General features: G+C 43.3%; 1 protein-coding gene across 1 annotated transcript in view; it reads left to right on the forward strand.

Moving 5' to 3' along the window:
- The window catches only part of adam11 (ADAM metallopeptidase domain 11), a 114,339-nt gene extending 92,212 nt beyond the window's left edge, over nt 1-22,127 (forward strand). The window contains exons 14-22 of the mRNA XM_078529561.1: nt 1,218-1,310; nt 6,890-6,970; nt 8,872-8,922; nt 12,154-12,217; nt 14,525-14,624; nt 17,061-17,180; nt 18,834-19,002; nt 20,753-20,870; nt 22,033-22,127. Coding sequence (XP_078385687.1) covers nt 1,218-1,310; nt 6,890-6,970; nt 8,872-8,922; nt 12,154-12,217; nt 14,525-14,624; nt 17,061-17,180; nt 18,834-19,002; nt 20,753-20,870; nt 22,033-22,127 — 891 coding nt within the window. The remainder of the gene's footprint in view (nt 1-1,217; nt 1,311-6,889; nt 6,971-8,871; nt 8,923-12,153; nt 12,218-14,524; nt 14,625-17,060; nt 17,181-18,833; nt 19,003-20,752; nt 20,871-22,032) is intronic.
- The last annotated feature ends 1,039 nt before the right edge of the window (nt 22,128-23,166 follow it).

Here is a 23,166-nt window from a genome sequence, read left to right on the forward strand (position 1 = left end):
AAAAGCAGATACATGAGGAAAAATATTTTTGTGCAGTAGGTGATGAGGATCAATGCACTGCCTAACAATATGGTGAAGCAGAATTCAACTGTGGCTTTCAAAAGGAAATTTGATAATGATCTGAAGAGGCAAATTTTGCAGGGCTATCGGTAAAGGGCAGGGGTGTGGTACTAACTGAGTTGCCCTTGCAAAGGACTGAAACGGATGCAAAAGGCTAAATGGCCGCCTTTTGTTCCATAACTGTTCTATGATTCTAATGCTGCCAGTTTTATTAAGAGAATGTTGGGTAGAAATCAAACTACCAACTTGGATTTTATACAGATTTAACAATAAGCACTGAACATCCTGCAGCAGCTACAGTAATGGGGCTGTTGGGAATTGCTATACCAAACCATTTCTAGAAGGAGGACAAAATGGAAAAAGTTAAACTGGGAGGAAGATGGTTGCACTTATCCCATCCACTACTTCATCACCAATTTTGTACATGTGTAGTAGAGAGGAGAGCCGCTTTAATCCAGAGAGGCTAGAGTGCTTACATGTGGCCAGACCCTTCACTCTCGATATGTTCTTGCTGACTGACATGATGTCCAGAGAGGCCCTTGTGATATTGGTACTGGGAATTCATCCAATTGGTATCTGTCAAGCCACACAAGAACTTTTTATTACGCTTGGACTGACCGTAACTCATAAATTTCACAAAGCAAAGGAGTTTTCATTGTTGGAGTCTGAAGGGTTAATTTGAGGATGCACTACTGCAGCCTGATTTCCAACCTAGGCCTCCCAGCGAGGTGCGACTGTGCAGGCAGTGCAGATTTGATTCTCATGGAAAAACAGCCCCGATTTTCTATCCACTGATTAAAGTAGGCAAAAAGTCAGACGCAGCAGGCCCATGATTTCCAAATCGATAGTCTCTGCTCCTTACTGGGAAGGGCCAATTTAAAAATCAGCCCTTGATTTTGTCATCTCTATACATAAAACTGTAAACAATGTACTTTCTCTGTGCCAGTTAAATGCACCATTTATGCACTACTTCACCCTCAGTTTACACCTGCACCAATTTCTACCCTTGCAGAATCAAACTTGGCAAGTTGAGCTGGTTAAGCTAAATAAATCTGCAATAAGTCTGATTTTGGTTAAGTATGTAGTTGAGAAAGCACTTCTATTAAACTAGAGGCCACTATATATGCATAGATGATGAGTTATTTTATTTCATGTAGGAATGCGACAAAGTTGGTGGTAAGTGCTGCAAGAAGTGTACTCTAACCCACAATGCGATGTGCAGTAATGGACTATGCTGTCGAGGTTGTCAGGTAAGATGGTTGCTATGTCAATACAACTCAGTCTAACAGGCAATTATTTAACTGACAATGTTTTAGTCTCCTTTTACCCATGATTCTCTTCTTGAAGCACAGTCTGAATAAACAGGGTGAAGATCTGTTCTAGATAACCGCAAATAGTGGGGGATATGGTGGTGTTGTAATCTCGCTAGACTAGTGATTCAGAGGCATAGGCTAATGTTCTGAGGGCACAGGTTCAATCCCACAATGGCAGCTGGTGGTATTTAAATTAAATTAATAAAAAATCTGGAATTGAAAGTTAGTCTGTGATGGTGAACATAAAATTATCATCGATTGTTGGTTCACTAGTGCCCTTTTAGGGAATGAAAACTGCCCCCGTCTTTACCTGGTCTGGCCTACATGTGGTTGATTCTTAATTGCCCTCTGAAATGGCTAAGCAAGTCACTCAGTTCAAAGACTGAGCAGAGATGGGCAGCAAATGCTGGCCTTGTCAGCGATGCCCATGTCCCATGAAAAAAAGCCATGTTTCATACAGTTGGACATTCTGATTCAAGTTCCCGGTAAATTAGTTGTTAGCATTAAACTATGCTACCATACAAAATAACTAGCAGTAGTTCCATGGTTAAATCAACTGTAAGCAGAGAACGTTCTGGTAAAAAATCATGCTAATCCAGAAGAGGGCAGGCTGGTCTAGGTTTTGAGTCTTGCCTGTGCCAATTCTTTGCAGGAGCCATTCGATGAGTCTCTTTCCCCAGCTCTTTTTCCACATCCTTGTGAAGACTCAGCGCAGTTGAATGTTGGCAAACATGAACTATCGATCAGGAAATGTTTGATAAATGTATCTATCCCAAACCAAAAGGGGCTATATGAATTATAATGTCACATGGAGGGCTTTTTAAGTAAGATACACTATGTAAAGCATGTGTTAAGCTATTTTACCGTTTGTCATCACCTGCCCCTCAATTCTTGGACAGCGTCTAAACAGGGTCATGGGTTGCTGCCATAGGTCTTCGTGTGACTGAACAGGCCAATTCTCGACACGCAGATCTTTGGATACATGGGGTAGGATGTCCGAGGTAGTAGGACCAGAAGTACAGGATTTGCTTCCTTTTCTCTAATTCTCTGCTGCCGCTCTGCCTCATTGTGACTCAAAGCGCGATGCAGTTTGATGAACAAATTGTCGCCATTCTGAACAATTGGTAGCAAACTCCTTCTAGTCACTGACGTCAACGCGCTACACTTCAAGGAGAGCTTCAGAGTGTCTTTGAAGCAGTTTCTTCGTCCTTGCCTGGAATGTTGGCCTCTTGATTGGCGAGGAAACAGGACCTAGCGGGGAGACAGTTTTCAGCCATTTGGACACTGTGTCCAGTTCTTCGAAGTTGACTTTGCAGGAGGTTGGCGTCAAGGACACTGGCGTTTGTTCGACATTCCTCCCATTGAATCCGGAGGGTGCGGAGGAGGCATTGCCGATGGAATTTCTCTCGTGGGCTTGTGTGTCGCTGATACACAATCCAAGTCTCACTCTGGTACAGGAGTGCAGTGACGATAACTGCTCTATACACTAGGGCTTTTGTTGACTTGCAAACGTCTTTGTTGCAAACACTTGCTGCTGTTGTTCGTAGAAGGCTGAGCTGGCACAGCTGATCTGGTGTTGGATCTCCTCATCAATGGAGGCTGCCAAGATATAGGAAATCTCAACATACTCCAGAGTCCCCTCCTTCAACATATGTGGGGAGTGGAATATTTGGCTGACCAGGGGTGGGTTGATATTAATTTCGTTTTGGCAATATCCAAGGATAGAGCTTCTTGTATGCAGAATTGAAGATATTAAGAATGGCTTGCAAACCTGGTGCAGAGTGGGCAACGACTCTACAGTCATCCGCAAATTGGAGATCATATATATCTATGGTGGCCAGTTTAGTTCTGTTACAGAGGTGACTGAGGTTAAGAGTTTTCCATTTAGACAGTATTTAATACTGTCACTAGAGGGTCTTTGATGAGGTGAATATTCACTGTCAGGTAGATTGTAAATTGTATGGGGGCTATCACACAGCCTTGCTTGACACCTGGCCTGGATTTTGAAGGTGTCTGTTTCAGATCTCCCACTCAAGACAGTTGCAGTAATGTCATTGTGAAGCAGTTGCAGTATTGCACTGAAGTTTCTTGGACATCCAGATCTTGGAGCACGTTCCACAGAGCCTTGCAATTTACTGAGCCAAATGCTTTGGTCAGATTGAAGAATGCAATGTAGAGTTCCTGGTGCTGTGTTGGATGTTTTTCTTGAATTTGTCTGGCAACAATGACCATGTCGGAGGTTCCTCTGGAAGGATTTCCTCAGCCACAGGAAGGAAGCGGTTTAAGATTTTCCTTGCTACAGGCAAGAGGGAAATAGTTTCCACAGTGTGAATTATCTCCCTTCTTGAAGATGGTCACAATTGTTGCATTCCTGAAGTCTGGGGCGGGGGGACGGTGTTCATTTTCCCCTCAAATTTATTGGATGAGTACATAGAGTCTTGATGTGAGCAAAGGTCCACCATTTTGAAGACCTCAGCTTGAATACTATTAGGGCTGCAGGCTTTGTTGCTTTTCTGTCATTTGATTGCTTGTTGCCTCTCTTCCATTACTGGTGATTCGCCCATGGATTCTACCACAGGGTAGAATAGGAAGGGCAAAAGAGGAAAATGAGAAAAGAACTAACACTGATGGGACCTCAAAGGCAATTAAGCGAGCTCCAGGAAACTGCAGTGACTTTCTGTAACTCGAGCCTGCCCTCTTTTAGCAGGAGTTTAAAGGAAGTTAAATTTAGGTCCTGATTGATAATTAATTAAAGTAGGTAACAGCAGCTCACCGTCCAATACAAGTGCACTGCACTCCTGTGGGACATCAGGGTTTTTATAACAAGGTATTGTCATTCAGCCCTTGAGTTCATTTATATTCAGTAAAACTTGTGCCTCTTTCCCAGAAATGTTTCCCTGCAGCTAATGGAACAAATGTGCATCCTAACCCTTTGAAGAGGAGCGCAGGATGAAGTGGCTGAGGATTATAGCGCTTATTAGCCCAGGGATAGCCTGGAGAGTATCAGCTGCCTCTGTGGATTCACGGTTGAGGAGTTGTTCAGAAAGTTCTTTCCAGCGTTGGGTGGCCTTGCCAGGAGCAAGGATGCACATTTGTTCCATTAGCTGCAGGGAAACATTTCTGGGAAAGAGACACAAGCTTTACTGAATATAAATGAACTCAAGGGCTGTATGACAATACCTTGTTATAAAAACCCTGATGTCCCACAGGAGTGCAGTGCACTCGTGTTGGACGGTGAGCTGCTGTTACCTACTTTAATTAATTATCAATCAGGACCTAAGTTTAACGGCCTTTAAACTCTGCTAAAAGAGGGCAGGCTTGAGTTACAGAAAATCACTGCAGTTTCCTGGAACTCGCTTAATTGCCTTTGAGGTCCCATCAGTGTTAGTTCTTTTCTCATTTTCCTCTTTTGCCCTTCCGATGACTTGGTAGGGAGGCATAGGTTGATGGTGTATGCAAGTCTTTTTTTAATCTATTCATTCAAGGGACTTGGGCATCACTGGCTAGGCCATTTGTTGCCAACCCTAATTATCCTAGAGAAGGTGATGGTGAGCCGGCTTCTTGAATGGCTGTAGTACATGTGGAGTCGGTACACCCACAGTGCATTAAGGAAGGGGTTTCCTGGATTTTGTCATCACTTGGGAATGTCAAAACAAACAATGTGGCGATTCACAGAGAAATATTTTAACCCTAGGCAGAGAATGAATGGAGTGTGTATCACAGTCACACCTTGACTGCGCTGTTATTATTCTCTATGATCCAGTCTTCAAAATGTATATTACCTCACTGACTGCAGCTTTATTTTTTCCATCATCTTGAGTTCTGCTGCTGAGAATTTCAGGATTTTTCATTGTTTAGAGCCTATCAGTATTTGGTTCCATGGATATTTGGATAAGGTTTGACCTAGGATTTAGGTTTTCAATACATGCAAAGGAGGACAGGAGAAAACAATCTTGTCCATCTAAGCCAACCAGACATGGCGTATGCAGAGAGTAACTCACCTCCTGACTCCCAAAGCCTGTCCACCATTTACAATTAAGGCACATATCAGAAGTGTGATTGAATATTCTCCAGTTGCCTAGATGAGCGCAGCTCCAGCAGCACTCAAGAAGCTCGACACCATCCAGGACAAAGCAGCCCACTTGATTGGCACTCCGTCCACCATCTTCACCATTCACTCCACCACCGGCAGTATGTACCATCTACTGCAGCAACTCATCAAGGCTCCTTCGGCAGCACCTTCCAAACCCGCGACCTCTACCACCTAGAAAGGCAAGAGCAGCAGACACATGGGTATACCACCACCTGCAAGTTCCCCTCCAAGTCACACACCATCCTGACTTGTAACTATATTGCTGTTCCTTCACTGTTGCTGTCAAAATCCAGGAAATCCCTTCCTTAATGCACTGTGGGTGTACCTACTCCACATGTGCTACAGCCATTCAAGAAGCCGGCTCACCTTCTCTAAGATAATTAGGGTTGGCAACAAATGGCCTAGCCAGTGACGCCCAAGTCCCTTGAATGAATAGATTTTTAAAAAACTTGCATATACCATCAACCTATGCCTCCCTACCAAGCCATAGGAAGGGCAAAAGAGGAAAATGAGAAAGAAACTAACACTGATGGGACCTCAAAGGCAATTAGGCGAGTGCCAAGAAACTGCAGTGACTTTCTGTAACTCAAGCCTGCCCTCTTTTAGCAGGAGTTTAAAGGCTGTTAAACTTAGGTTCTGATTGATAATTAATTAAAGTAGGTAACAGCAGCTCACCGTCCAATACAAGTGCACTGCACTCCTGTGGGACATCAGGGTTTTTATAACAAGGTATTGTCATACAGCCCTTGTGTTCATTTATATTCAGTAAAGCTTGTGTCTCTTTCCCAGAAACGTTTCCCTGCAGCTAATGGAACAAATGTGCATCCTAACCCTTTGAAGAAGGTTGCAGGATGAAGTGGCTGAGGATTATAGTGCTCGATACCACAGTAAACAAACGAATGGTATTTGAAAAGAATAGAATAGGATTGAGGTACATAATGCTAGGGAGCTGGGGGTACAGAAAGACTACCTGATACATAAAATGCTCTTCAATCATAATTAAAGGGTTCCATTCTAATTAAATTGTCAGCATCTCAACCTCCTAAGGCAATAATCAGAGCATAGCAGTGCTATTTCCCCATTCTGTTCCTGAGTTTTGATGGTTCGCCATTCGAAAAATCCTTATTGCACCAGAATTTATATTTTCTGGTTATGTCCTTTATATAATAATAATAATAATAAAGTAAGACCTATTGTGTGTAACATAATTCTTTCAGACAGTCTCCACATTATTTGTCTCCCCAGTCAGTAGATGACAGTGGGCCTCAGACATATTATTTTTCAGGGTGCACTGAAGATAGCAGCATTTGAGATCAAGGTCTCATTAGCATTAACAACAGTTCACCCACAAATGGGAACCCAAAGCCCAGTGTTGCTTGATTTCGCTGCACGAAGTGAAGTCTCCGCTCTGCCTTTTTTCCAGTATGAACCGCGGGGTGTGATTTGCAGGCAGGCAGTGAATGACTGTGATATCGCAGAGACCTGCACAGGGGACTCCAGCCAGGTAGGAAAGAACATTGTTTGTTCATTACAGCAGTGTCATGTTCAAGTGATGCCATTTGATGTGATTTATCTCATCATGTTGTATGTAAGCAAACAAAAAAAGATTTGCTAAACACCTTTTCAGGAAGATACCTACCCTTCAAATCTGTATGTGGTACCAGATACCTAACCTTCAAATCTGTATGTGGTACCAAATCTGCAGCTTTAATTCAACAACATATTTGTGACAGGCAGTGGTAATTATAATGGACATTTACATGCTTTCCTCCTCCTGTCAGGTGGTGTGAATATAACGCAGTGAAATGTGTTGGAGATCAGGGAAAATGAGTATTATGAGTTTGATTTCAGGTCTGTTACCTAGATTTCAACATGAACAGACCGGGGCCCTTTACAGTCTGTCCCTAACACATGTACCATTAACAGAACCATGCCTAATTAATCTGCAGAGGGAAGGTTTTGTATAAGTGTTCTCTAAACTCCCAAAATTTACAAAGCAAATCCTACTATTCAAACCTGGTCTATTGCATCTTTGAAATGCCCACTGCTTGATCATCTTAGCAAAAGCAACTTACATCGCCAACCACATCGAAGAGTCGGGGAGGGGGAATATAATAATAAAGGAATGCAATGAGATGTTGTGAAGGGGGATAAGGAGAAGTGATTGTAATAATACAAAAGCAAAACACTGCGGATGCTGGAAATCTGACATCAAAACAGAAAATGCTGGGAAAACTCAGCAGGTCTGGCAGCATCTGTGGAGAGGGAAACAGAGCTAAGGTTTCAAGTCCGTATGACTCTTCTTCAGTGTTAAAGAGAAGTAGAAATGTGATGGATATTGTAAGCTGCAAACTTGATTGAAAAGACAGATTCTGGGATAGTTTTCAAAGGTGACAAGAGAAGGGCTCTTTGGAAAGGAAGAAAATGGAACCAAAGCAGTTGTATGTTCTGCCATCAGTGATTGGAGGGAGAAATACACAAAAGGCCGGAACCAGAAAACCAAATGGTCTGGAAGTGCTACAAGACTGGAAGTGATTGTAGAACTAGGATGGAGTAAAGTCATAAGAGATTTGAAGACGAATATTTGAAATTCATATTGGGAGACTGTGCAGATCATCAGTATATACTTAACCACACAATTTCCCAACAAAGTATTTAACTGGAATAACTACTTCTGTTGCCTTGTCTATACACTACCCTTTAGAGGAAGAGAAACAATAATTTTGCTTGAAGGATTTAATTTTAAAGCAGTGTTGCTTGCTTACGTATTCATCATCTACACATCTGGATGTTTTAAAGATGTTACTGTGTTCCCTCCGTTTTTTTCTCCAGTGAAAACAAGTTCAGCATTGCAAACCTTTCTTTATAGCTTCCTCAGGATCACTAAGAGAGTCCAGCTTATGTTGGAACACTCTACAGTACTGTGGCCTATATACTGACTAATTTAATAAGCCTGAACACTTAGCTAGATGGAGAAAATGTAAAGAAATCCATGAGAACGATGTGCGTGCAGATAAGTAAAAGGGAGATTAAAGAACCTTAATCGAAAAGTAAACTGCAGATGCAGAAATAGCAGGTTATGACACCCGTACCCATCTCAACATCTATTACTTTTCTAACTTTTCCCAGTTCTGATGAATGGTCGCAGGCCTGAAACGTTAACTCTGTTTCTCTCCACAGATGCTGCCATAACCTGCTGAGTATTTCCAGATTAAAGAGCCTTTCTAATTTGTCTATGTGATAAGAATATTACTGTCTAGAGTGGAGGTACCTTTCATCTACTGAATTCACTCTTCAGGGCAGAATGGGAGGAAGAGTCCAACCAAATAAGCTCATAAAGACTGTGAGATCTTCATAGCAATATAAAATATGACTTAATTGATTTCATGCTTTGTCTCTGTCTAGTGCCCTTGGAATGTCCATAAACTGGATGGCTACTATTGCGAGAATGAGCAGGTAAATGTGCGCTGTCTGTACGTCGCAGTCAGACCAAAGCCTTACCTCTTTTTCTCGAGCAGGGGAGTGGTTCCAATTTTCTTTATCTGAAGCCATTCACTGAATCCTGGCGGGGAAACCGGGATCCTCCTATATCCCTCTCAAATGACTATTCTTCATGTTTACGTTTCTCCCTTAAAATCGCTCTGCCTTGGAATAAACACATATTTACTCAAAGATGTAATTTGGCCCTTGGCCGTATCTTTTCTGTCCTTTTTGCACTGATTTGCTGTCTCCCTTCTCCTGAGGGCATTGGATCTTTGCTGAACACAATTCCATCAGTGCCAGTCACCCTACATACCCCACACAAGTGCACATTCCTTACGTGTAGACCTAACTAGTGAATACTGACAGGCTATTTGATTCTAGGAGCCATTATGCATGAGCCTGACACACCCCACAACACATTTTTCAGTAGAGATCACTGGAGATCGATTTGCCACGGAAAATATAATTGATATTTTCTCCCCTCTCCTTGTCTAGCCCAGGGTGCTAAAGTCTACTTTGACCCCAGCTGAGATTAACTCAGTACAGATCAGGTACTAAGCCAGGGATCTTTTAACCTGTATGCAAGCACCCCACAATGTGCATTTGCTTGTCACCCATGTTGAGGTTAGTTGGGTTTCAGCTCCTGAACGGACTCATGTTACTTCAACCATTATTTTTAATAATGGTAAAAAAATTAAATCCTTTGAAACAAGAATTTTAGTATCCCTACCACCTCCCGCCGACATTTGTGAAGATGGGGGAGTCGCATCAAATAAAGAGGGTGGCCAGCGAACTGCCTTCTCTCCCACCCTCAACCTGACCTCCATAATACAATGGGTGGGTAAGCCATCAGGCAGCCCACTCACCTTTAGGCTTATTAATAGCCACTTAAGGACCACATTTCTCCTCCGCCTCAATAATACATACAGCTGGGGAAGGTGGAAGATAGGCAGCCAGCCCAGCAGCTTTGATTATGTGCACTGCTGTCGGGCAGAAAGGGGCTACCTCCCTTGGGGGGCCCTGTGCTCATTGGAGTTGTACCCCCTTACTCCCAAGATGGCACCCCTCCATTAGTGCATCCCCCATCAGCCTCTAACCCAACTCCCAGCCCTCGCTTTTCCCCCCCCACTCATCCCAATTGCCTTAGTCTCCAATCCCTGTCCTTGCCCACCCATAATGCCCAAGCTTAACTTCAAGTCCAGGAGACATCATCTTCCTTCCTGGGGACTACCGGCAGTCCCAGCAGTGGCCACTACTCTCTTCTGGCGCTCTAGAGTGGGACTTCCTGTCCCTGAGGGGCGCAAGTCCCCATTGTCAAGTAATTACGGCTGCCCCCTGCATATTATCACCATGGGCCAATCGGCTTTCTCAGCGTAACGCTGATGGACTTTTCAGCCCGGGAGTGTGGGGGGCGCAGGTAATCCTGTAAAGTTCAACCCTATATTTTAAAAGTGGGACAGGATTATCCCTGCAGGCTTCAGGCCCCCACAGGCACACACAAATGGGGGTCAGAAGTCTGCACTGTGTGGGGAAACAGTCACTTAATGTGATTTTCCCCAAATTTTCCAACTCATGGCCACAGGGCAACCTCGCCAAGGATGGTGGGCGGGTGGGTCTTGAAGCTGGGGAGCTAATAGGAGGCCTTCTAGCTTGGAAGCAGTAGCAGGATACCATTGCAGTTAAGTGGGGATGGGCACCGCCAAATGAAGGAGCCCTCTGTCCAACTTTTTGAAATGAAAAATAGATCCAGCAGCCGGGTCATCTTTGTTGGTGGGACACAGGTTGACCTGTGGCTGCAGCTGAACTCATGCAGGCAGGGTGGGACTTCTAAGCCTGCCTGGGCTGCTGTCTAGCATGCAGCCTGATGACATAACATAACATAAGAGCTAGGAGCAGGAGTAGGCAATTCAGCCCCTCGAGCCTGTCCTGCCATTCATTACGATCATGACTGATCTCATTTCGGCCTCAACTCCAATTTCCCGGCCTCTCCCCATAACCTTTTAACCCGTTACTAATTAAAAATCTATTTCCTCCTTAAATTTATTCAGCATCCCAGCATCCACAGAACTCTGAGGTAGTGAATTCCACAGATTCACCACCCTTTGAGAAAAGTAATTCCTCCTCATCTCTGATTTAAATCTACCACCCCTTAGCCTAAAACTATTGCCTCTCGTTCTAGAATGCCCCACAATGGGAAACATCCGCTCCACGTCTACTTTGTCTATCTGTTTTAGCATCTTATATATCTCAATTAGATCTCCTCTCATCCTTCTAAACTCTAGCGAGTATAGGCCTAAACTGCTCAATCTCTCCTCATAAGACAAGCCCCGCACCTCTGGAATCAATCTAGTGAACCTCCTCTGAACCGCCTCCAATGCAACTACATCCTCCCTCAAGTAAGGGGACCAAAACTGTGCACAGTACTCCAGGTGCGGTCTCACCAATGCCTTGTACAGTTGCAACAACACTTCCCTATTTTTATACTCTATTCCTTTAGCAATAAATGCCAAAATTCCATCTGCCTTCCTTATTACCTGCTGTACCTGCATACTAGCTTTCAGTGATTCATGCACGAGGACACCCAGATCCCTCTGCACTGAAGCATTCTGAAGTTTAAATAATAAGCTGCCTTTTTATTCTTCCGACCAAAATGGATAACCTCACACTTACCCACGTTAAACTCCATCTGCCAAATTTTGGCCCACTCACCCACCCTGTCCATATCCATTTGTAAGTTTCTTATTTCTTCATTGCAACTTACTTTCCCACCTATTTTGATGTCATCTGAAAATTTAGCTAATAGTACCTTCTATCCCTGAATCCAAGTCATTAATATAGATTGTAAATAAGTTGGGGCCCAAGAACCAAACCCTGTGGCACCCCACTAGTTACAGCTTGCCATCCAAACCTGAATGGTCACCTCTAAGGCTCCATATGGGTTCACTCACTGTAACTCCTGTAGGTAACATCAACACACAAGCTCCCAGCCAACAAAAGGAAGCTGAAATATTCCCTCTCCATAGGGCCGTAAAACAGAAATGAAGATAGGAGATCTTTAACTTATTTTGACCGCTGCCTGGGTGGGCGGGCGCTGTTGCACATTTAGATTATTTTTCCTGCCACAGTTTCGACCTTCAGTAGCTGGAGATATCCCACGTTTCTGCTTTATTTTGTTGCATTAGGGTTTTGTGTTTCAATTTGCAGGGCCGTTGTTATGGTGGAAGATGCCAAACCAGAGACAGTCAGTGCAATTATATCTGGGGCCGTGGTAAGTAAGCTGGCTCACTTCTACTGGAATATAGGGATGGGACCCAATCCGTCTCTGATGGGATCTTATTTCCATATTGAACACAGTAAAGCAAATGGATGTAATATATTCATAAAAGTTGGGGGAAACAGGTCATTAATAATTAATTTCATAATTTAATAGAAATAATTAGAATATTAACTTTTAACGCCATGCTTGAAACCTTTCCTTAAAGATTTGATTTTTATTGTTCAGAATATTTGAGTTTTTTAAGCAATCATAGAAGGTATCGCCTAAAGTGGAGAAAGTAGAAGGAATTTGCATATTAACCAATCAAGAAACCCCTCTCTCGCTGGGTGGTGTTTTCTCCAAACTGACCCGTGTGCAGCTGTTATGGCACATCAGATGGCAAATGCTAAGCTACTCAAATCCCAAAGGGAAACTTGAACCAACTGTTTTGCAATTTGTATATTTATTTCGAGATGCGTGCTTTGAATTCAGTAATAATAAGTCCAACATGTCTCAGACAGTTTTTGCAAAACTAAATTAAACATTTATTAATAAAAGAAATAATTTTAAGCACATACATAGGTCTACAAATTATTACTATGATAACTCCTAGCTCCCCTAATTAATCTAACTCCCAATTACACCTCTGTTAAAGCAGCAGTAAAAACACAGATTTTAAAAGACCCAGGCAAAGTAACGCGATGCCCTGAACAGTCGAATTCAAAGTGAGGTTTCTTAACTTCAGTTCCTGCAGACAGCAGTTTGGGAACAGAGGCTGGAGGCTTTTCACACTTGTTGGATCTTAGAATGCCTTGGCTTACACACAGCCTTCTCTCCTTTATGCATATTTTCCCCTTTGCAAATTCCCATTGTTTCATTATGTCTTTGGACTTTACCTCTCTAATAATAAAAATCTATCATAGTACCAATTTTACCAGTAATCTTTGGGAAAAATAAACATATTGGGCTGAATTTTCTCCCCATCGAGGGGGGTTTTGCGGGGGTGGGCAGGAGCGAGCGTGAACCCGATTGGCGCCGCCGATTGGGTGTGCGCAGCCATTTTATGTGGGTGGGCCAATTAAGGCCTGCCCAGTATGACGCTCGCCCGGAAGCGCTGAGCACTCCCTGTGGGGCGCAGGGGGGCGGATTCCCTGAGTCGGGACCTGCGCTTTTTCACACACGCGCGTGAAAGAGCGCAGATATCTTCCTGAGGCACGGAGGTGCCTCAGGGAGATTAGTTAAAGTTTTTAAAAGCTAAATTCAGAGAAGAAAATATTATAATACATGTCCCTTCATGTAACAGTGTCACATGAGCTGGGACATTTCAATGAAATTTTAAAAAAAATTTTATTGAATTTTAAAACCCTTCATGAAGCCTCATTCCACCCGGGGATGAGGTTTCATGAAAAATGCAAAAGCCTCCTGGGCTCTTCACCTGCCCCCCCCCCCCCCCTTAAATAGACCTTTGACAGTTCGGCGGGCGTGTAGCTGAGTCGGCTGTACGCCCGCCGAACTGAAAATCTAAATGACGTGCAGTGACGTCGGGGCGCCCACCCGATATCACCGCGCGTCAATCTTCCCACTGTTTCTAAACTTTTCCTGGCTAGGTGTAACATTTCACCCCCTCTTTTGAATTCAAGCTGCTCTGGTTTATTTAAAAATGCAAATGTTCCCTTTACCTCTCACATTCTAAAACTTCACCCATGTTTACCTAGTTAGCATTTCAAACCTAGCTACTCTTCTTACATCAAAGCCTTCAGACCAGCTGCCTCTAACTCAATTACGTCCCAGACACAAAGACACGGATCCCACTATATCTCTCTTTTACAATAAATTCCAAATAACATTCTGAAAATTATTATATCTTCCTGACACAGCGGGGTAGGTCAGGAACATGCTTGTAGTTGGCATGGATTTGGCCATAGCTTTCTCATTCAGCCATGGCATCAGCATCTTGCTTCCTGCTTCCTGACCAATGACAGAGGGCAGGGAATGCAAGCCCTCAAAGGAAGACTCTCTAGTTAAAGGGACCCCGGCAGGAGGTCAGAATGGCTGCCTGTGCACTGATTCCTGATGCTTCAGCAACTACAGGAATAGAGAGGAAAGCTGGGAAGGTTTCCCCCTTCCACCCCAACCCCATTCCACCCCCCCCCCCCCCCCCCCCCACTCCTGCATTTCCCCTCCCCCACCCCGATTCCTGACTCTGTTGGAAAGCCTGGAAATGTTTTATGTGAAGTATCAGCACAGTCGAGCTGAGGGAATACTTCGAGGTCAAAAATAGAAAACTACCTGAAAGCAAAACACTTGCTTTTGTTTAAGATTCTGCTGATCGATTCTGTTATGAAAAGTTGAACATTGAAGGAACTGAGAAAGGAAATTGTGGCAAAGATGGCCAAAACTGGCTTCAGTGCAGCAAACAGTAAGTAGCTATCGTTCAGCCAATGTCAATGACTTGCAACAGCCCTTTGAGTTATTTGTGCTTTACAGTTTTCTTCAGTTTGTGTTTTCCTTTCTTTTTTACATACTTATGTTTGTGTTTATGAATTCAGAACAAGAGAAATTTAACAAATCTAACCAATCTCACCTCGCCTCACCTCCCAACCAGTCTCTTCTCAGCTCTGAAGAAGAGCCATGCAGACTCGAATCGTTAACTCTGTTTTTCTCTCTCCACAGATGCTGTCAGACCTGCTGAGTCTTTCCAGCATTTTCTGTTTTTATTGCAACCAACCTCACCCCCGCCTCCAATCCTTTGGCTGATTCCATCCAAACATCGTTCTCCTCCAGCTCCTGGGAAAGGCAATAAAAAGGAGCCCGTAGCCAACTGAGAATCCACTATCAAAAAAATTAGCACCAAGCCCTCATGAATGACCAGCCAAGCCCTAGGTGGTCCCAGAACCATTAATTCTCAACCAGAATGACTTGATCTATATTCTTGTTTGCTCTGAACACCTCTTTTTTTCCAGAAGGCCATCTACTGCCTTCATGAAGGACTGTAAGGAATTGGTTTTCACGCTCTCCTTTGGAACCTTGCTTAATCATCCTCTGGAAAATATAAAACTTCCGATATCCGCCCTTACTTCCGGAGTCCTCGGCTTGTATAGGTGCTCCCTGGTTCTACCTGTCTCCTTCACCACTGAGGCAGGCTTTCTTCTTTGTGCATGTTAATTTAAATATTATATGCCACATCCCAAGGAGAATATCTGCCTCACTGGGCGGGGTTTTCTGTACCCGCCCACCGCTGCGATCTCTCGGTCCCACTGCAAGTCAATGGGCTTCTGGCTGGGGCGCCGCCTCGCCCACAGCGGGTCCCACCACCGACAGGTCCGGAAAATCCCGGCCACTACTTCCCCGTTATCCTTACCTTCTATAATCTTAAACATGTGGATCAGGCTGCATCCAAATCAGATTCTGAAAGTTCCGATACTGCTAGTGTACTGCAGCTCACCAAGGTGTTTCCTCTTTCAGTCTCCCCTCCTCTCCTGAAGACATGGCCTTTCTTGAGCTGCAGCACCTGGCACAAGTATTCATTCTTAATATGCAAGTATATGGTCCAAATCATGCTGGGAAAAATAATGGCGAGTTGATGAGGCACATCATTACTAGTGCACAAATTAGCCAGCAAGTTCAGGCAAAGAAGAGATAGAAACATAGAAAATAGGAGCAGAAGTGGGTCATTCGGCTTTTTGAGCCTGCTTCGCCATTCAGTATGATCATGGCTCATCCTGTATCTCAACACCATATTCCCGCTCTCTTCCCATATCCCTTTAATGCCTTTAGTGTCTGGAAATCTATATATTTCCTTCTTAACTATATTCAGTGACTTGGCCTCCATAAGTTGTGAATTGCTATAACCTGCTGGTTAATTTGGACCATTCGGCTGTTGGCTTTTGCACAAACAGTGGCTCAATGGTTATCTTGAAGAAATTGCTGGGTTCACACATTGTGCTGACTGTGACTGTTAGAGCTGGTACTTAACAGCACAATTACCCTTTTAAATACGTGATCATTGTTAATGCATAGTAATAAACCTCTCTGTCCCAGAAAGGAACAGTTTAATCCCTTGAGTCTCAGACCTACATGCTTGTTGTTGGAGATTTAAAAATGCCAAATTCGAATTTTTTTTGGAATTTTTTTCAATTTTTCCTTTCTGTATCTTTTTTCCCTCTCTTAATCCAATCTTTCCTGCCCTCTCTTTATTTCCCTTTCTGATTTGACTGTGATTCATCTAACTTCTCAATTGTTTCTCTGCTTCTTTCTCAAGTCTTAACTGCCATTGGTTACAGAAATACACGGTTTGACCTGTCCTCCACTGAGGGTCCCAGATGGCCTGTTGGCTCTTGCCCAGCCATTATCAGCTTGCGCTTTCAAAGCAAAAAATATTGAGCAGAAAATTGCAGGAAAGAAACCTAACTAATAGCGCACACTGCGAGATCTCTCACTCCGGCAAGTTTTGAACCAGTGAGTGTCAGATGTTGACGTGAAAAGCCAGACAACCAAACTCAACATCTTTCCATCAAGGGTTTCATGTCCATGCATCAAAACCACCTTGACAGCTCTCTTGTCCGAAATGACGGAATTTGTCGTAGTCTGTTACTCAGGCCCTCTAAGAATTGAGAGCTGCACTCGATCTTTATTTTGCTTTTACATTTCAAATTTTTTTTTTCACATTAAGTACCATTGGGCTGATATTGGGATGTTTTCTGCTGGTGCATATTTGTATAATGAACTTACCTCTCTACAGCGATTTAGGATAACACACACAAGCATGATTTGTCACTGGCTGAAAGCATTGCCTTGAATGTTAATTTGGATTTGTTTCAAATGTTAGTAACTGAATTCTCCCTGTTTTATGTAGGGATGTTCTTTGTGGTTATCTTTTTTGTTCCAATATCACTCAGCCTCCAAGACGTGGGGACCTCAATGGAGACATTACCAGCATGGTATTGTATCATCAGAACAAGTACATGGATTGCAGGTAACAATCCAATTCTACTGATTTCAGTCACAAATACATTTATCCAGTGATAATTCTGAAGCTAGATTATTTTAAGATACAGTAACTGAGCAAGGCACATGATGTTTGATCTTCCATGACCCAAAATAAACCACGGTATAATTTCCAGAAGCTTTTCTCAAAGAATGTTAAAGGATCGTTATTATAGATACCCCACAATAAGTTAGATTTGCTGCCTTTGATACTATTATAAGCTGTGAGCTCGTACTGGGCACTGTGGCACATAGAAAACTTGCACAGAGTTGTCATTCTGTTTGCAGGTTGTTTAAAATAAAACTCCTCAAAGGAAAAAAAATTGCCTAAAGAGATTTTAGATTAGATTGTCTATACTACTGTTATTAAGATCAGATGTAATACTTTATAAAGAAATAACAAACTAGTCATCTGATAGTTCATTCAAACTAAGTCGATATTCTTGTTAAAAATGAGCTTTGTTCTAAACAGAGGCTTTTCAGTTATAATTAAACCAAGATTATTTTGTGTTTCCTCAAATTAGTGTGACAGTTTGAATCTTGCTTCTGGATTCATGGAGCAGCATTTTAATATTGCTTAACCTTAGGTGTGACTCTCACGATTGCTTAGCTGATCGGGGCATTGAGAAGGTGCACCCATGCATTGGGAAGTTCTTGGCTTTTATGCGAACCTTTGTTCAGTTAACTGCATCCAACTGGGCAATGGTTTGGTTGCTCCTACTGGTCTCATTGGCCCTGAGTTCAAAAGGGAAGCTTTTATTTTTTGTTCATTCATGGGATGTGAGTGCCACCAGCAAAGCCAGCATTTGTTGCTCATCCTTGATTGCCCTTGTTAAAGGTGGCGGTGAACCACTACCTTGAACCACTACAGTCCATGTGGTGTAGGTACACCTACAGTGCCGTTAGGGAGTTCCAGGATTTTGACCTAGCAGCAGTGAAGGAACAGCAATAAAGTTCCAAGTCAGGATGGTGTGCGACTTGCAGGGGAAGTTGCAGATGATTGTTTCCCATGTGACTGCTGCCCTTGTCCTTCTATGTAGTAGAGGTTGCATGTTTGGAAGGTGCCTTCAAAGAAGCCTTGGTGAGTTGCTGCACTGCAGCTCATGGATGGTACAGATTGCTGCAACTGTACATTGATGGTGGAGGGAGGGAATGTTTAAAGTGACGTATAGGATGCCGATGTAGTAAACAGCTTTGTCCTGGATGGTGCCAAGCTTGAGTATTGTTGAAGCTGCATTCATCCAGGCAAGTAGAGAGTATTCCATCACACTCCTGTCCTGTGCCTTCTAGATGGTGGCCAGGCTTTGGGGAGTCAGGAGGGGATGACCAAGTTCCTAGCTCTGATCACTCTCCAGCAGTCTTCTGGACAATGTGGATCACAGTAGGCTCAGTGATGATGCTTTATGTGGTTGAATAACCTGTTAACATGCAGTGCCTGGAATCATATGTGAAAGTTGAGCATTTTATGAGGAGGTTATATTGAATCATGGCATCAAACTCCAGGCCTTCAGAGGAACATGTGGCTAGGAGTTTTTTAAGTCTACATTTTATGTACTGCAATCATAAAGGGATAAAGTAGCATTATGTGGTGTTAATTAAATTCAGCATCGACAGGGTTAAAGTGCAATTGCGATATTCTCAGGGGAGGCCATGTTGTGCTGGATGACGGTACCAGTCTTGGTTATGTGGAAGACGGCACTTCCTGTGGACCCAACATGATGTGTCTTGATCACAAATGCCTACCAATACAAGCCTTCAACCTGAGCTCCTGCCCACAGAGCACAAGCGGAGAAGTCTGCTTTAACCATGGGGTGAGTCCATTGGAATGTCCGGCAATGAGGGGGCATGTTTACGCTCTGTCAAAATGTTGCATGTTTGTAGAATTTGAAAACTTCTGCGAGTCACATGTAGACTATATCTGGAGATGTGCATAATTTGGCCAAAATCTTCAGCATAAATTGTGACAGCAGATCTACGTTCAAAGGAGAAAATCTTGCACTGTTTATTCATGTCACACGAATGTACAAAACTGCCAGGCAGGAAAAGACTTGCTGGACCATTAAGCCTGCCCCACACCATGATGGCTGCAGCATTATGGCTACACACTTCCTCTCTCCCTCCTTTCTGCCCCTCTCCTTGCAGCCATGTAATCTCCTAGGACAGGTACCAGTAGTTTTTCATGATCTCCTGCTCTGTGAATCTTAATTTAGAAATACATGCGACAGTGCATCGCGCCCAAATGATAATACAATGTAGTTTTATTTTTTAAAAAATACTGTGCTTCATTGTCCAAGAGACTGGAACATAGACACTCAGCAATTCTTTCTTTGTGAAGGGTAAATTTACACCAACCCTTCAGTCCACCGACCTCTCTGGAGAGAAAAGCGCTTCCTGATTTCGCTCCTGAACAGGGTTGCCAACTGTGATTAACTATATTCCTGGGCCAGGATTTTTCATTCGGCGTGTGGGTCTGGGTCCGATACGCCTGCGCGTAAAATGGCGCGTGATGACGTCGGGCGTGTGTCCTGACGTCATCGCGCTATCTTGCGATGTTTTGTTCGGCAGGCACGCTCCGGAGTGGGCTGCGCACCCGCCGATAATTGATAGGCCTATTAAGGCCATTAACGAAGTAATTAATTTCAAGTTTACGGTGCCCGCCCAACCTTATGGTTGGCGGGCAGGCGAAAAGGCCAAGCGGCCTTTACGTTTTTTGGGAAACCTCATCCACGAGCGGGGTGAGGTTTTCTAAAGCTTGTACAAATTAAATTAAAAGTTTCTCTGAGAAATAAAAGCATGCCCCATCTCATGTAGACGCCATCACATGAGGGGACATGTTTCATTAAATTTTTATGACATTCATTTATTTTTTTCAAAAGCGCTTCAACCTCCCTGAGGCAGTTCCATGCCTCGGGCTGGTTGAAGCGTCTTTCGCGCGAATACGCGAACTGCGTGCCAGGCCCGCTCTCCCTCCTCACCCCCCTCCCCTCGCCAGCACAGGCAGCGCTCAGCGCTACCGCTCGCATATTATGCTGAGTGGGTCTTAATTAGCCCGCCTGCGTAACATGGCGGTGCGGAGCCGATCACGGGCAGTGGTAAGCTCCATGACCGCTCCCACCGAGCCTACCCGGAATTTTTTTTTCTATTTTTAATATTTTTCAACGTGGAAGCGATCTCCCTGAGGCTGCACTTAGCCTCAGGGAGATGTGCGCTCTTTCATGCGCATGTGTGAAAGAGCGCACTCTCGCATTTGGGGAATCCCCCCTTGCTCGCACAGGAAGCGCCAGACGTCACACTGGGTGGGCCTTAATTGGCCCGCCCACCTAAAATGGCAGCGGGGCCAGCTTCTCTGGCAGAGATCGGCTCCCCGCCCGCCGGAGATTGGGTCGGGCCCGCCCGACAGGCCGAAAATTCTGCCCATAGTGTTCATTTGGAAATTCATAAAATGAGCTGCAGGCAGGATTAGCTGGTTGTTACCTCGAGATGCAATGGTGAGGGGGTAAAGCTGTTTTCTTGAGTGGGACAGAACAGCCAACTTACTGTATGTTTGTATTCTACTATCAGGTGTGCAGCAATGAGGTGAAATGTATATGTGTCCGTGACTGGACAGGGAAGGACTGCAGCGTCTTTGATCCGTATCCAGAACCAACTCCAGCAGGGAGTACAGATGGACAGTACAAGGGTTTGTCTGCATCCCAATGCAGTTCTCAGAGCTGATAAATATCCATCCATTGATTAAAATAGATTGTGGAAGAAGCAGCATGTAATTGTGTTTGTGGAAAGTATAAGCATCTCCTCTTCACATTCTGATCTCTTTTACTTGACCTTTCCAGTTTTAAACTTTTCCTGTGCTTCATTTTGATAACTAGTAATGCTCTATATAATTATGTTTTTTGTTCATGAAGATTTGCATGTGCTTGTAGATCCCAGTGTGTTATACTGTAGACCCTTACATGTTTGCTTTAATTATGATCTAGCATTAAATGGCTAACAGAATTTCTCCAGTGTTTTACAGCACTTCAGTCTTTCTGTGAGATGAATTATTAGTTACTCGGGCACACAGTTTACACACAATTATTCTGAGTTTAAAAAAAAGGTATTTCTATGATTTCGTATTTTAGTGACTTTTAGTGTTTAGAGGAGGGGAGGCCTAATGTGAGATGAAGCAAAGGTGTACTTTGTATGGCTATATTGAGGGGACCTGCTGGTAAGTGTGCTTATGTGAATGTTGACAAGAGAAGCTTTCTGATAATCATTGCTTGGGTCTAAAAATGAAAAATGGTCACTTGGGATGCAGAAGCATGACGGGTGCCCAGGGATCTACTCTCAAGCAGCAAGCAATTTCTTCGAGAGGAAGGGAGAAAGATAAGGTTGAACAAAACTTACCATTATTTTGGCAAGTAATTTGGATTAATGTATGTTGAAACTCAGACCATTTTTGGCTTAGTTAGTTGAAGCTATACACTGAAATTACCCTAAATTTTATTTTCTTCCCTACTCCCACACCCCAGGATTAGCATTAGTATTAAACAGAGAGTGTGGTGCACTGTCTAACCGATAGGGAGAGCAGTGATGAGCCCAGTGGTTTTTACTCACACCTCTCTTCATATGTTCGCAGGTTGTCATTTAGCTACAGTATCATTGAGCTTAAACATTTGTGCTTCTTTCTCCACAGTCTTCCAAAGAGAAATTTGGTGACAAAGTAGGACACGTTATTTAATGCAAACATCCGGGCCTACAGTAAGCAATACGTGCGATGTAATAGAGATGTCTCACTGATAAGTTTAGTGCTTTGATTCTGACGTGTATTCCCATGGTTTCATTCCCCCTCCCCTTTGTCACAGGTCCTAGTGGTACCAATATCATTATAGGGTCCATCGCAGGCGCCATCCTGGTGGCTGCCATTGTCCTAGGGGGGACTGGATGGGGATTTAAGTAAGCGACAAGCATGCCTCTTCCTGACTGCTTCTTACTTTACTCCATTCAGAAGTTAATACTAAATGCTTCTGTGCCTAAGGTTCTGCAGTAGATACAATAATTTTAAGGTAATCGGGTGAAAAATGAAGTAAATATCTCAACTGTTTTCTCGCTGCTCAGGCTGAATGGGGTCTCCTGCTCCAAACGATCAAAGCCACGGCCCATCAAAGGCAAAGTCAACCTCAGTCCAAAATCTGAATATCATCAGCTTAATGTTCCAAAATAAAAAAACAATGAAACGCCAACCATTTTAATAATATACAATTCACATTTCATAATTCAATTAATACCAACAGCTGTTATTCCTGTAAACTTTATTCTGAAAACCTGCAGTCTGAACTTTTTTGGGGGCCCAATATGCAAAACTATGACCATGAGCAAAAAAACAAGGTAGACATTTAAAATATTCAAAATGATGAAAACCAATTGCAGAACTTGGTGATTTTTATAGTCCAATAATTTCAAGCTATTTTAAAGGCTGTTTCCAAGAGGCTGACCCTTGCAAAGAAACTAGCCAAGGATCAGTGAGAACCTGTGAATTTAATAAATTGGATTGCCTCAAATGAAATATGATCTTATACTAGATTATTTTGAAATGATTTCCTTCTGATGTACAGACCATATTGTGCCGATAACTCCTCAATGCCATAGTCAGACGTCATTGACTTTCTGGACACTTGTGAGTTGCTGGCCCCAATCTGGCTCACTGAAGCAAGGATGGACCCTAACCTAACATTAGATTCAAGAATGTTCTAGAGAAAAAAAAATCCACTTGTATTTTTTTTTGTATCTACAGCAGAATTTCCAGCTTTTTTAAAAGAAAAACATTTAGTGCAACCTTACCTGCATGGAATGGAATCGCTGCTTTCACATTTATTGAAATGTGGAACACTTGGAGCATGTATGAGAATTTATTGTGCAATGCATTCCACCTCCCCTATTACTGGCCGAATATTGATGTGCCTAAGCAAGAATGCCGCTAATGATATTGACGCTGTAAA

This window comes from Cetorhinus maximus, chromosome 25 (assembly GCF_964194155.1).
Source record: "Cetorhinus maximus chromosome 25, sCetMax3.hap1.1, whole genome shotgun sequence".
Classification (NCBI taxonomy): domain Eukaryota; kingdom Metazoa; phylum Chordata; class Chondrichthyes; order Lamniformes; family Cetorhinidae; genus Cetorhinus; species Cetorhinus maximus.